A 14,671-nucleotide genomic window follows, 5' to 3' on the forward strand; every position below is an offset into this window, starting at 1 on the left:
GGAGAGCCTGGAAACTGGGGTACTTTCCTTATCTCAGGAGGCACCTCTCAGCAAAGGAAATTCACCTCCAGCTTTTCCATACATCCTACACCAGCACAGCCTTCAGTAACTTGGAAGAGAATATTTGTAGACCAAGATTTCCAATGATACAGCAAGTTTATAGTTTACCCAGGAGCAGTGATGTGTATGTGCCAGAAATATAGACTATCTACAACAAGCTCCATGAAATAACCAGCACTGCCTTCTGCAGAATCCTGCCGTTCCAAAGATGGATGTCAAACAAATTCAACATCCTCACCCGCATTAACAGTATAGGTATTGAGCCCTGATCACTCTCAACCAACTTCAGTGGATGAGATACCTCTGCATGCCCAAGAAGTTGGAGGAACAAGCCTAAGGGCGCGGGGTGGACTGAGCAAGTCAGTCGGCAGCCTCCATCATGGGTGGAGCTTTGCCAGAGGGACAGAGCTCGCAGTGAGCGGCGGGACTGAGGGTGGAGCGAGCTCGAAGGAACGACTGCGGCGTGGTCCCCACTTTGCACCTCTAGCTGGTACCGGCAGATCGCGCTGCTGCCGCCACTGCCCGGCTCGGGCTTGCAGTTCCCGCCGCCGCCCTCCCCCCGCTCCGCCTCACTCGGCCTTCGTCCGGCTGGCGGTGAGCGACGCTGCCAGTGAGCCGGTAGTATTGGGTGACCATGGCAGCGGAGGGCCGAGGTCTCGGCGGCGCGGCGGGGCTAACGATGCCGCTGGCCCGAAGTCTGGAGCGGGCGCTGGCCGAGGCCGCGGGCTCTGGGATCTTAGGCTTGAGCGGCCGCAAACTAAAGGAGTTCCCGCGGAGCGTAACGGGACGTGACCTGAGCGACACGGTGCAGGCAGGTGGGTGCGAACCATCGTAACTAACAAAACTAGCGTATCCCGCTGGCCACGCACCTGTGGCAGGAGTGTGACGGAGGAAAGTTTGCTAGTGTTAAGTTGATGCAACTATTATAACCGGTGGTGTTGAAGTTAACTAACTTAACTAATGTCATGATGACAAGTTTAAGTACTAGGTGTAGGAGACCCCTAGGCATGTGCAAGCTGGGGCGTTCTGGCGAGTTCAGGCAGTTAGCCCATCTACTATTGCCTGAGTCCTGGGATACCAGTGCATGGGAATAGGCTCTTCTGCTTTTTGACCCATACCAACCATTGGGAACTCCTCAGTACATGTCGGTTATGCAGATCAAAGGTACTGGTAATGTTTCCAAGTCCTATGCTATCAGGTTGATGGCCACATCTGACATTGGTGTATCGACAACCTGTTGGGATCTGTGTGCTCCGAGGACATCTGGAATAGGGCATAAACTCAGAACCTGTAGAGCAAGGGCATGACCCACTGACCACCAGTTTTATTGGTACAGTTGAGACCTGGGCATTATTGATGGAAGATTTACCCTCTTTCAATCATGTATGGTAATTAAGCGCTTCTTTATTGGTTTCTAAGATGTAAATTTAATTACTGTTCCTCAGTGATCTGTGCTGGAGCTTCAACATTTTCCAATATAAGTAATTGTCTTCGATGAAATACTTTAAGGTGATACAAAGGTAGATAATAAGTTGTAAAGAGGGCACACGGGATCAGTGAGTGAACAAAGATCTGGCAAGTGGAATATTATATAGGAAATCCTGTCGGTGCAGTGAATGAATCCTGTTGTCTCAATAGTGAGAGATTGTAGGGTATTGAAACACAGGGATCTGGGTGTCTGGTGCCAGATTTGCAAAAGGCTGGAATGTAGACACAGCAAGTAATTGGGAAAGCACAGCCTTTTTATTTCTAGTTTTTCTGGTTTTGCTTAAATTAGAACAGAGGTGAGAGGGATCTTCCAGTGGCCACACATTTTAATTCCACGTCCCGTTCCCGTTCTGATATGTCTATCCACGGCCTCCTGTACTGTAAAGATAAAGCCACACTCAGGTTGGAGGAACAACACTTTATATTCCGTCTGGGTAGCCTCCAACCTGATGGTATGAACATTGACTTCTCAAACTTCCGCTAATGCCCCACCTCCCCCTCATACCCCATCCGTTATTTATTTATATACACACATTCTTCTTCTCTCTCTCCTTTTTCTCCCTCTGTCCCCCTCACTATACCCCTTGCCCATCCTCTGGTTTCCCCCCTCCCCCTTTTCTTTCTCCCTCGGCCTCCTGTCTCATGATCCTCTCATATCCCTTTTGCCAAACAACTGTCCAGCTCTTGGCTCCATCTCTCCTCCTCCTATCTTCTCCTATCATTTCGGATCTCCCCCTCCCCCTCCCACTTTCAAATCTCTTACTAGCTCTTCTTTCAGTTAGTCCTGACGAAGGGTCTCGGCCCGAAACGTCAACTGTATCTCTTCCTAGAGATGCTGCCTGGCCTGCTGCGTTCACCGGCAACTTTTATGTGTGTTGCTTGAAATTCGAGCATCTGCAGATTTCCACTTGTAGAGTTGAGAGGGAATTTATTTTGCCGGAGGGTGGTGAATCTGGGGAATTCATTGCCATAGACTGCTGTGGAGGCCAAGTCATTAAAGCAGAGGTTGATAGGTGCTTGATTAGTAAGGGTGTCAAAGGTTATAGGGAGAAGACAGGAGAGAATGGGGTTGAGTGGGAAAGTAAATCAGCCATGATGGGATGGCAGAGCAGTTCAATGCATCAACTAGCCTAATGGCCTCCAGGCAGTCCCCTTTAAGTTTAATCATAAATTCAGTAAACGCTACTTAACAGGAGCAGAGTTGTCCACACCACGCAAATCCCCTCTGCCATGTAAGATTATAGATTCTCATACAAGAGAAAATCTACAGATGCTGGAAATCCAAGCAACACACACAAAATGCTGGCCACACAGCATCTATGGAAAAAAGTACAGTCGATGTTTCAGGCTGAAACCCTTAAGCAGAACTGGAGAAAAAAGATGAAGGGTAGATTTAAAAGGTGGGGGAGGGGAGAGAGAAACACCAGGTGATGGGTGAAACCAGGAGGGGAGGGGTGAAGTAAAGGCTGGGAAGTTGGTGAAAGAGATACAGGGCTGGGGAAGGGGGAATCTAATAGGAGAACACAGAAGGCCATGGAAGAAAGCGGGGAGGAACACCAGAGGGAGGCAACGGGCAGGCAAGCATTTATGTGAAAGAGTAAAATAATAGAGCATTCTCAACAGATGTTAAGTAACAACATTAAATGGTGCTGTGTAGCTTTGCAACATTTTCAGTGCTGGGCAGGCAGCTGCTTGTGGTTGACTGCTATCAGTTTCTGTGGGTGATTTAACTGAACATGCAGAATATCAGTAGATTGCCCCATGTTTAAATATGAATCAAGTTCAAGTAAATTTCTTATTAAAGTACATATATGTTACCTTCCTGATCACGGCAGCAAGAAGAGAGCATGTCTTGGGTGATGGGGATCCCTAATTACGGGTGCTGCTTTCCTGCGACATCGTTTCATATAGATGTGCTCAATGGAAGGCTTTACCCTAGATGGACTGGGCTGTATCCACTACTTTTTGTCGGATTTCGAGGGCTTTGGTGTTCCCATACTAGGCTGTGATGCAGCCAGTCAATATACATCTATAAAAGTTTATCAGGGTTTTAGCTGTCATGCCAAATATTCACAGGTGCTGCCGTGCTTTCTTCATAAATGCAATTGTGTGCTGGGTTCAGGACAGATCCTGTGAAATAAAAACACCATGGATTTAAAGTTGTTGCCCCTCTCTACTTCTGATCGTCCAGTGAGGACTGGCTTGTTTTTTTTGCCTGAAATCAATAATCAGCTCCTTGGTTTTGCTGACATTGTTGCCATGGCACACTGAGCCAGATTTTCTATCTCCCTCCTATACGCTGATTCATTATTCACCTTTGATTCAGCCTGTGATAATGATGTCATCAGCAAACTTGAATATGGCTTTAGAGCTGTGCTTACCTGCATAGTCATAAGTGTACAGTGAGTAGGGGCAAAGCATACAATCTTGTGGTGCACCTATGCTGATGGAGATGTGTGAGATGTTACCAATTTAAACTTACTGGAGTCTGCAAGTGGGGAAATTGAGGATCCAATTGTACAAGGAGGTTTTAAGGCCAAGGTCTTGGGGCTTAGTGATTATTTTTGAGGTGGATGATGGTATTGAATGTTGAGCTCTTTTACCTGTATGTCCAATTAAAAATGTCTGATCTGGTTCTAGTCCTAGAAGGAAGACGAAAAACATCAATTTCTTGATTAGATCTTCCTGGTTATATTTTGGAAATCCAGGCAACTGTAGGCCCTTCCTCTTTGCACCTGGTGGGGTATTAAACAGCAACAATCCTATGAAAGGTCCCCATTGCGCCTGGTTCACAGACACTTCACTTCAACTTCTAGCCAGGTTCTGAAGATGTTGCAAAGTGCTTTTGGTAAAGTTAATTACAGTCACTGTATTGTCATTGCAAATAAAACTGTGAATCTGATCCCAGAATTAGCAGTGAGGGACGTTCCCAGTTACTTTGTGTTTTTGCCATTCTTGTTGATTGAGTACAGTGGATTCCAGTTAATTGGGACAGCTGCTTATTTGGGACAACTCTTAAAGAACAAAAATCTAATTGAGAAAATTGCCAGGATTTTCTTTGTTTATGTGGGATATTTTGCTGTTTAATTGGGACAGGAGGCTGTTGCTGCACAGTTTCTAACTAGTGACAGTCGTGCACTTGTGTGGCTTTAGACACTTCACTGTACTCAGTGAACAGTTTTAAATAGAAACATAGAAAACCTACAGCACAATACAGGCCCTTCGGTTCACAAAGTTGTCCCTACAGCATGTCCCTACCTTAGAAATTACTAGGCTTACCCATAGCCCTCTATTTTCCTAAGCTCCATGTACCTATCCGAAAGTCTCTTAAAAGACCCTAAAGTATCCGCCTCCACCACCACTGCCGGCAGCCCATTCTATGCACTCACCACTTTGCATAAAAAAACGTACCCCTGACATCTCCTCTGTACCTACTCCCCAGCACCTTAAACCTGTGTCCTCTTGTGGCAACCATTTCAGTCCTGGGAAAAAGCCTCTGACTATCCACACGATCAATGCCTCTCATCATCTTATACACCTCTATCAGGTCACCTCTCATCCTCCATCGTTCCAAGGAGAAAAGGCCGAGTTCACTCAACCTGTTTTCATAAGGCATGTTCCCCAATCCAGGCAACATCCTTGTAAATTTCCTCTGCACCCTTTCTATGGCTTCCACATTCTTTCTGTAGTGAGGCGACCAGAACTGAGCACAGTACTCCAAGTGGGGTCTGACCAGGGTCCTATATAGCTGTAATATTACCTCTTGGCTCCTAAATTCAATTCCACGATTAATGAAGGCCAATAAACTGTATACTTTCTTAACCACAGAGTCAACCTCATCAGTTAATCAAATAGCGTCAGTTGCATGTGTTTGTGTTCAAAAACAATGATTTTTGTCATTGACAGTTGGTGAGAAATAAGCAGTAAGGTAATTCAGAACTGCTTTACTCACTGCTATTTCAGGCTTGAAGATCTTGAAAATGGCAGGGAATGAAAATGAATTGATTTCACTACCTCAGCAAGTTTGGAATTACGAAGAATTTGAAGGCATCGACAATGATCTTGAATGTTACAATGAAAATGAAGAAAAGAATCATTGAAAGCATTATTGCAACTGCAAATGCTGGAGGTACTCAGCAGGTCAAGCAGTATCTCTAGAAAGAGAAACAGTTAATGTCCATTACAACATTAAGCAGTTCCATTTCCAAGCCTTCTCCAAGCTTGAAATGGCTGGTTGTCCATGTAATCAAAGCAGAAGGAAACTGATACTCATCTTTCTGTTGGACATTAATCCTAATCCTCAGCATATCCTCTCAGCCAGTTCTTTCGACTGGGAAATTCAACTTCATTTCACTAAAAATACAGATTGGACAATTGTGATCGCTTTGTAATTCATTGATTTCTGGTGGCAGTCCCAGAATGAGCCAATACATCACAACTTCCCTTATCCCTCCAAAGTGTGTGGTCAGTGACCCCACTCGTAGGGTGTTTGGTGACATTTCTCCATGCTTGAGGGAGGGACTTCAGTGTCCTCTTATGCAAGGATTGTTGATATCCATTTTTGTTCCTGGGTCCCATTTATCCCATGAACAGGCAGACATTTTTAGCTAGTGATGTGTGGGGGTGGGAGAGGTGGAGTTGTGTTCCCCCCCAATCATATTCTGTCATGCATTGCATTTTGTAATCTTTCTGGAGCAGGAGGTGGGTTGACACCTGGAAGGGAAGTGATTAGTCAGCTGGTGAGCAATCCTGGATCCTGAGGCTGTTGAGCTATATTAAACGCATTCCTGGCTGTCAATGGTATTTAAAGTGCTGCAAATAGTCTGCCATCCCCCTCCTCTAACCCCCCCCCCCCCATTCCCACTGCTCTCATCCCATAAATTCATAAATTACAGTCCCCAAACCTGGGCTGAAGGGAGGATTGGGAACAAAGGATTAATTTCAAAGTTGCAGCTAATGACTGTGAAATGGGGAGTTCTGGCACTGTCTACAGTAGTTACTGAAATCAGTGGAGTAACATTGTTGTCAGGCATAACGATACTTTATAGGACTCTATCCTGCACAGGGTACCATGGTAGTGTGGCAGTGCTGTGCTATTACAACTCGTGGTGTTCTGAGTTCAATTTTGGTGTCTTTCTGTAGGAGTCTATATGTCCTTCCTGCGGAATGTGTGGGTTTTCACTGGGTGCTCCGGTCTCTTCTCTCAGTCCAAAGACGTACTGAGTAGGTTAATTGGTCAAAAGTAAATCCTTTTCCCCTTGTTGGTGATTGGCCAAGCCTGGTCCTTGAGCTGATTTTTCAAAGATGTACAGCAGTACTGAAAGTGCAAGCAAGAGAAAATCTGCAGATGTTGGAAATCCAAGCAATACACACAATATGTTGGAGGAACTCAGCAGGCTATGGAAACGAGTATAGTCGACATTTCAGGCCGTGTCCTGAAGAAGGGCCTGAAATAGAACCATAGAAACTACAGCACAGAAACAGGCCCTTTGGCCCTTCTTGGCTGTGCCGAATCATTTTCTGCCTAGTCCCACTGACCTGCACACGGACCATATCCCTCCATACACCTCCCATCCATGTATCTGTCCAATTTATTCTTAAATGTTAAAAAAGAACCTGCATTTACCACCTCGTCTGGCAGCTCATTCCATACTCCCACCACTCTCTGTGTGAAGAAGCCCCCCCTAATGTTCCCTTTAAACTTTTCCCCCCTCACCCTTAACCCATGTCCTCTGGTTTTTTTCTCCTCTTGCCTCAGTGGAAAAAGCCTGCTTGCATTCACTCTATCTATACCCATCATAATTTTATATACCTCTATCAAATCTCCCCTCATTCTTCTACGCTCCAGGGAATAAAGTCCTAAATGTAGACTATACTCTTTTCCACAGATGCTGCCTGGCCTGCTGAGTTCCTCCAGCAGTGTGTGTGTGTGTTACCAGAGCTGAAAGTGTTTTGTTAATGATATTTCTCTTCCAATTAACTATTTTCCAGAAAAAGGCAAGAAATTATGCGGATATGTAATGCTGAGAATCGAAGAAAATCTGTTCATTGTGAAGTGTATGTCATAAGAGGTCCACTTAAAAATGAGTTTTGTTCTGCTGATTTACAGTGAATCTGACTTCCTTTAGATATTTGAACAGGAGTGGTCCAGACATGATGTTTCCTGTATTGCAGGGGTTAACTTGACTGGAATGCTGGAGCTGAGATTCTCCACCTGACATTATTGTGTTTCTAGAGGCATTGTTTACCATAGTTGCTCTGATGTCCACCAAGGGACAAATTGCTGGGCTCTGGCAATTTGCTTGTGGGTCACATTAACATTCTAGTTAGATTCCACACATCCCAGCCCAACCTCATTGCACGCAGTCCTACTGTAGTGTTTACTGATTTACAGGCATGTGTATTGAATTGGCCAAGTTCTGCTCCTGTTGTGCACTAAATCTGCAGGATAAATAGGTTTAAATCCAGGAAATCAGCGTGGTGACAGTGTATGAATGTGGTAGATGCATATTATGTCTTTGTCTATTCCAGGGACAAAGTTCCAATCCCAGGGAATCTGCCAAATGACTGTTTTTGTTGCCTAAAACTAGTCTGACATAGGGGTAGGTCAGCCTGGGCTTTCTGCACCCAATTTATCAGGGCTGTCATCTTGATGTGGCAAATGCATCAGTCTGAGTTCTGAGGCTGCAGGGCCAGGGAGGTGGTATCAGTAAAACAGCTGTCTTGTTTATGAAACTGTCAGCTACAGATATGTTGAGAGCTTTCTTTGCAGCACAGTCAGTCTTTCTAGAGCAGTCAATGTACTGATATTTGCTGGGATGTAAATGAGAGGTGAGAGTGGATATCGGACTGCTGGAAAACAATACAGGAGAGGTAGTAATGGGAGACAACTAAATAGCAGACAAACTGAATAAGTATTTTGCATTGGTCTTCACTGTGGAAGACACTAGCGGTATTGTGGAAGTTCCAGGTGTCGAGGGCTTGAAGTGTGTGAAGATAACACAAATGGAGAGAAGGTTCTTGGGAAACTGAAATGTCTGCAGGTAGATAAGTCACCTGGACCAGATGGTGTATACTCCAGAGTTAAGAAAGAGGTGGCAGAAGAGATTGTGGATACATTAGTAATGATCTTTCAAAAATCACAGATTCTGGAATGGTTCTGGAAGACTGGAAAATTGCAGATGTCACTCCACTCTTCAAGAAGGGAGAGGGGTTGAAAAAAGGAAATTATAGGCCAGTTAGTGTAACTTCAGTGGTTGGGAAGGTGTTGGAGTCGATTATTAGGGATATGGTTTCGGGGTACTTGGAGGCACATGATAAAATAGGTCTTAGTCAGTATGAAATCTGTTGGAATTCTTTGAAGAAATAACAAGCAGGATAGGCTAAGGAGAATTGGTTGATGTGTATTTGGATTTTCAGAAGGCCTTTGACAAGGTGCCACACATGAGGCTGCTTAACAAACTGTGAGCCCATGGCATTACAGGAAAGATTCTAGCATGGATAAAGCAATGGCTGATTGGCAGAAGTGGGAATATATTTTTTTAAGAAACTCTTGGATAGGTACATGGAGCTTAGAAGAATAAAGGGCTATGTGGTAGGGAAATTTTAGGCAGCTTCTAGAGTAAGTTGCATGGTTGACACAACATTGTGGGCTAAAGGGCCTGTAATGTGCTATGTTCTATAAAGGGAGCCTTTTCTGGTTGTGTTCCATAGGGATCTGTGTGGGAACTGATTCTTTTCACATTATATGTCAATGATTTGGTTGGTGGAATTGATGGCTTTGTTGCAAAGTTTGCAGACGATATGAAGATAGATGGAGGGGCAGGTAGTTTTGAGGAAGTAGAGATGGACTTGTAGATTAGGAGAATGGGCAAAGAAATGGCAGATGGAATACAGTGTCAGGAAGTGTATGCCTAGCACTTTGGTAGAAGAAATTAAAGGGTTGACTATTTTCTAAATGGAGAGAAAATGCAAAAAAACTGAGGCGTAAAGAGACTTGGGAGCCCTTGTGCAGAATTCCCTAAAGGATAATCTGCAGGTTGAGTCTGTGGTGAGGAAACAAATACAATGTTAGCATTAATTTCCAGAGAACTAGGATATAAAAGCAAAGATGTAATGTTGAAATTTTATAAAGCACTGGTGGGGCCTCATTTGGAGTATTGTGAGCAGGTTTGGGCCCCTTATCTTAGGAAAGATGTGCTGAAACTGGAGAGGGTTCAAAGGGAGTTCGTGAAAATGATTCCAGGATTGAATGGTTTGTCATATTGATAAAGTTTAAGGGAAAGGGGGATTCTCAAGATTCCTGTAAAACAATGGCTTCAGTACTGACTATGTCTGTGACTGCAGTGTGTTTGAATAATGTCTCACAGCTGCCTTCTTTGGAGCAAGATAATTCAAGTTTGCCCAGATTCACATCAGATGTCTCTGGGCTTTTCACACCTTTTGATTTTGACAAAAAACAATACCTAATAGAAATTAGACAGACAATTCCTTTCTTAATTAAAGCATAAATTTGATGGATGTTCTTATCTTTGTAATTAAGTTGTGGCTCCAGCAAACCAGGTAGGACATTCTTTCTTTAATTAAGATGTCTGGAGTGTCTAATAAATTGATTGTACTTTTGTATCAATAGTCCGTTGACTTGGCCGGAATAGTTATCAAACTGATTGTTCTTTTGTATTGGTGGCCTTATAACTTCTGACAATTCTGACATGGGGCAGTAAACTTGTAGAACTGCCGGGGAGATGAGAAAGGTTCTTTCCCTGATTTTGGGTCCAAGTTCACTCGCCGGCTGAGCTCAAAGAAATAAACGGGTGAAAAGATCAGTAACGATCTTTTCGTGCTATCGTTATTTGATCTAGCAAAGTTACGTTTACAATATGAAGAATGTATGATGGCTCCGGGCCTGTAGTCACTAGCATTCAGAAGGATGAGGAGTGACCTTATTGAACCCTATCGAATAGTGAAAGGCTTTGATAGAGTGGATGTGGAGAGGATGTTTCCTGTGGTGGGAGAGTCTAAGACCGGAGGACACAGCCTCAGAATAGAGGGGCGTCCTTTTAGAACGGAGTTGAGAGAGAATTTCTTTAGCCAGAGAGTGGTGAACTTGTGGAATTCTTTGCCACAGGCAGCTGTGGAAGCCAAGTCTTTATATATATTTAAGGCAGACGTTGATAGATTCTTGATTGTTAGTGCATGAAAGGATATGGGAAGAAGGCAGGAGATTAGGGCTGAGAGAAAAAATAAATCAGCTATGATGAAATGGTGGAGCAGACTTGATGGGCCAAATGGCCTAATTTATTGTGATGCCTAATGGATGAGGTTGGTGAGCAATTATGGGTCCTAAGTTGTTGAAAACTTTGCTGCTGTCGTTGGTGTGATTGCTGATTATATTAGCACTCATTTGACATGTTTTTTTTAACAAATTCAAGCAAAGTGGACTCTTGAAATATGTAACACACACAAAATGCTGGAGGAACTCAGCGGGCTAGGCAGCATCTGTAGAAAAGAGTATAGTCGATGTTTCTGGTCGAGACCCTTTATCAGAACCTCAGGTTGAGCGTCTGTGCCCGAAATATTGATTATACTCTTCCATGGATGCTGCCTGGCCTGCTGAGTTCTTCCAGCATTTTGTGTGTATTGCCTGTATTTCCAGCATCAGCAGATTTTCTCTTGTTTCTGAAATATGTATTTTGGTTCCTATTGTCTTGACATTTACAAAAGTAGTTTAGCTACAAGACAGTGAAACGATCATAGAAGCAAGAATTGTTGCATAGAACAATGGAGCATAGTATGGGCCCTACAGCCGCCGATGTTGTGCAGAGCTCCATGGATCTACTTCAAATATTCATATGTAGCCCATAACCTTTCATTTATCGTGTATCCTTGTGCCTATCAAAGTCTTTTGCGTGTCCCCATTGTAAGTGTCCCTCTACTACCTCCCCGGGAGTGTGTTCCAGGCATCTACCATTTTCTATGCTTAAAAAATAAAATATGCATGCATTACCTCTCACATCTCCCCTAAATGTTTTTCCACTCACCTTAAACGAATATCCTCTGGTATCGGCCATTGCTGCCCTGGGGAAAAGGTGCTGTTTACTCTATCTATGCCGTTTACATCTACACCCCCATAAAGTTGTCTCTCATCCTCCATTGCTTTAAAGGGAAAAACACTGCTTTGCTCAACCTTTTCTCATAAGACATGTTCTCTAATCGAGGCAGCATCTTGGTAAATCTTTGCATCCACGTCCTTCATATTAGGTGACTAGAATTGAACTCGATACTCCAAGTTTTAACCAGAGTTACAACATGACTTTGCGGTCCTTGAACTCACTAACGAAGGCTAACACACCATATCCCTTCTGAACCACCTTGTCAACTTGTGTGGCAACTTTGAGGAATCTATGGACTTAAAGACTTCAAGATTCATCTGTTCATCCAAAATTGTGGCAAGCCTTGTGATTCTGACTTATTCAGCATTTAATATTGTTGTAGATATTCATTTTAAGCATTATATTGTCGTAATAACTGTGTTGGCGCGTGGCCAAGTGGTTAAGGCGTTTGTCTAGCGATTTGAAGGTCGCTAGTTTGAGCCTTGGCTGAGGCAGCGTGTGTGTCCTTGAGCAAGGCACTTAACCACACATTGCTCTGCGACGCACTGGTGCCACGCTGTCTGGGTCCTAATGCCCTTCCCTTGGACAACATTGGTGGCGTGGAGAGGGGAGACTTGCAGCATGGGCAACTACCGGTCTTCCATACAACCTTGCCCAGGCCTGCGCCCTGGAAACCTCCCAAGGCGCAAATCCATGGTCTCATGAGACTAACGGATGCCTATATTGTTGTAATAACCCAGAGCTGCAGGCATTTTTTGCTACTTGTGGATGGTTCATAAAATGATTACATTTGGAAATCAGCTTTTCTAAGTGGGTATTCTGGTCTTCATTGTACTAATTTACCTGAATTGGTAATTCTACAATTTACCATTCAAACTCAGCAGTAGTTTCCTGTTCACACATGCAGTTATGATTGTATAAACAAAACTGCAAGTGCTGGAGATCTGAAATGAAAGCAAAATGCTGGAGGCACCAGCAGATCAAGCAGTATCTCTAGAAAGCAAAACAGTTAATGTTAACAAGAGGAACTCTGCAGATGCTGGAAATACAAGCAACACACATCAAAGTCTTTTCTCTTTGCCTCACTTTTCTTCATTGTTGACACACGTCTTCAACTTTGTCAATTCATATTGGCATTCCCTTCCTCAAATCTTCAGCCTAGCCATCTCTCTGAAACTCATCTCTGTAACCATGCTTTTAGTTGCTGGTCCTAATGTCACCATTGCCTCATCAACACTGTCTTTTATTGTGAGATGCTGTGGGCTCTTTTCACTCTAAAGTGGTTGTACAAGTCCAAATTGCAACAGAGGAGGTCCCAGTTCTTTGCTTGGGGTGGTCTTCCAGCAGTGCCTTCCTGTTAAGTTGTGCCACCTTCCTTCTTCCAAAGAGAATTTACTTTCCTTGCAGTATGTAATATACCCTTCCATGTTGATTATTTAATGGCAATGATAGGGTTAGGAAGGTACAAATAAATTGTGGCACTCACGATAGGGTTTTCCAATCTTTCAGATAATTGCTACATTAGAAGGGAAAGTTAAAAGTTCAAGTACCTTTCACAGTGGTAACCGGTTACTATTGGCACAGTACTAAGCAGGATACTGGAACTACAGTTTGGAGCTATTGTATATGGATAGTTGTGAATCAAGATCAGGTTTAATATCATCGGTTTCTGTCATGAAGTTTGTTGTTTTCCTGCAGCAGTACCTGAAATACATTTTTAAAAAAATAAATTGCAATAAGAGATATAATGAATTAAGTGCAAAACTTGAGCAAAAACAATAGAGGTAGTGTATTTGGATTCATTGTCTGTTCAGAATTCTGATGGTTGAGGGGAAGAAGTTGTTCCTTAAACAGCTTGAGTCTGTGTCTTCAGGCTCCTGTACTGCCACCTTGATGGTAACAATGAGAAAAAGGCAAGTCCTGGGTGATGGGGGTTCTTAATGATGGATGCCGCCTGTTTGAGACATCGCCTTTTGAAGATGTTGTGGGTGCTGGGGAAGCTAGTGCCCATTGTGGAGCTGGCTGAGTTTGCAACTTTTTGCAGCTTTTCCTAATCCTGTGCAGTGGCCCCTCCAGACAAGACAGTGATATAACCACTTTGAATGCTCTCCACAGTACATCTGTAGAAATTTACTAGCGGCTTTGGTGACATTTCTAATCTCCTCAAACTCCAAATGAAATATAGCCACTATTGTGTCTTCTTTGAAATTGCATCAATATATTGAGTCCAGGATGGATCCTCAGAGATGTTGACACCTAGGAACCTGAAACTGTTCACTCTTTCCACTTCTGATCCCTCAATGAGGACTGGTGTGTGCTCCCTTAACTTTCCCTTCCTGAAGTCCTCAATCAATTCCTTGGTCTTGCGTGAGTGCAAAGTTGTTGCGTGTGACAGTCATCAGGTAACAAAGAAAAGCATGTTTTGGGGAACTAGGTAAGAGATTTTGTGTAAAGATATTCAATTCAGTTTTTAAAACTGAAGACCATAAGCTATAGGAGCAGAATTAGGCATTTTGGTCCATCGAGTCTGCTCTGCCATTTCTTCATGGCTGATCCAATTTTCCTCTCATCCCAATCTCCTGCCTTCTCCCCTTGTCCCTTCATGGCCTGATCAATCGAGAATCTATCAACCTCTGCCTTAAATATACATAAAGACTTGGCCTCCACAGCTGCCTGTGGGAAAGAATTCCACAAATTCCCCACTCTGGCTTAAAAAAATACCTCCTCGTCTCTGTTCTAAAGACATCCCTCTATTCTGTGGCCATGTCCTCTGGTCTTGGACTCTCCCACCATAGAACCATCGAATGTTCTTCATATGACAAGCCATTCAATCCTGGAATCATTTTCCTGAGCCTCTTTTGAACCCTATCCAGTTTCAGCACATCATTTTGAAGATAAGGGGCCGTAAACTGCTCACAATACTCTTAAGTGAGGCCTCTCTTGTGTTTTATAAAGTTTCAACATTACATCTTTGCTTTTATATTCTAGTCCTCTTGAAATGAATGCTAATT

The 14,671-nt window shown here is 43.5% G+C and overlaps 1 protein-coding gene across 13 annotated transcripts in view; it reads left to right on the forward strand.

Annotated features, from left to right (window-relative positions):
• Positions 1-535: 535 nt before the first annotated feature.
• lrch1 (leucine-rich repeats and calponin homology (CH) domain containing 1) overlaps positions 536-14,671 on the forward strand; it is a 397,317-nt gene continuing 383,181 nt past the window's right edge. For 12 of the 13 annotated variants that reach the window (XR_011886381.1, XR_011886379.1, XR_011886383.1 and 9 more), the window contains exon 1: positions 536-875. Coding sequence is in view for 8 of the 13 variants with exons in the window: in XM_072260925.1 (XP_072117026.1) it covers positions 695-875 (181 nt within the window). In the remaining 5 variants the exon portion in view is untranslated. Of the gene's footprint in view, positions 876-5,511; positions 5,678-14,671 lie in introns of all 13 variants that reach the window. The other variant, XR_011886382.1, reaches the window with a different exon arrangement.

This window comes from Mobula birostris, chromosome 6, assembly GCF_030028105.1.
Source record: "Mobula birostris isolate sMobBir1 chromosome 6, sMobBir1.hap1, whole genome shotgun sequence".
Classification (NCBI taxonomy): Eukaryota; Metazoa; Chordata; class Chondrichthyes; order Myliobatiformes; family Myliobatidae; genus Mobula; species Mobula birostris.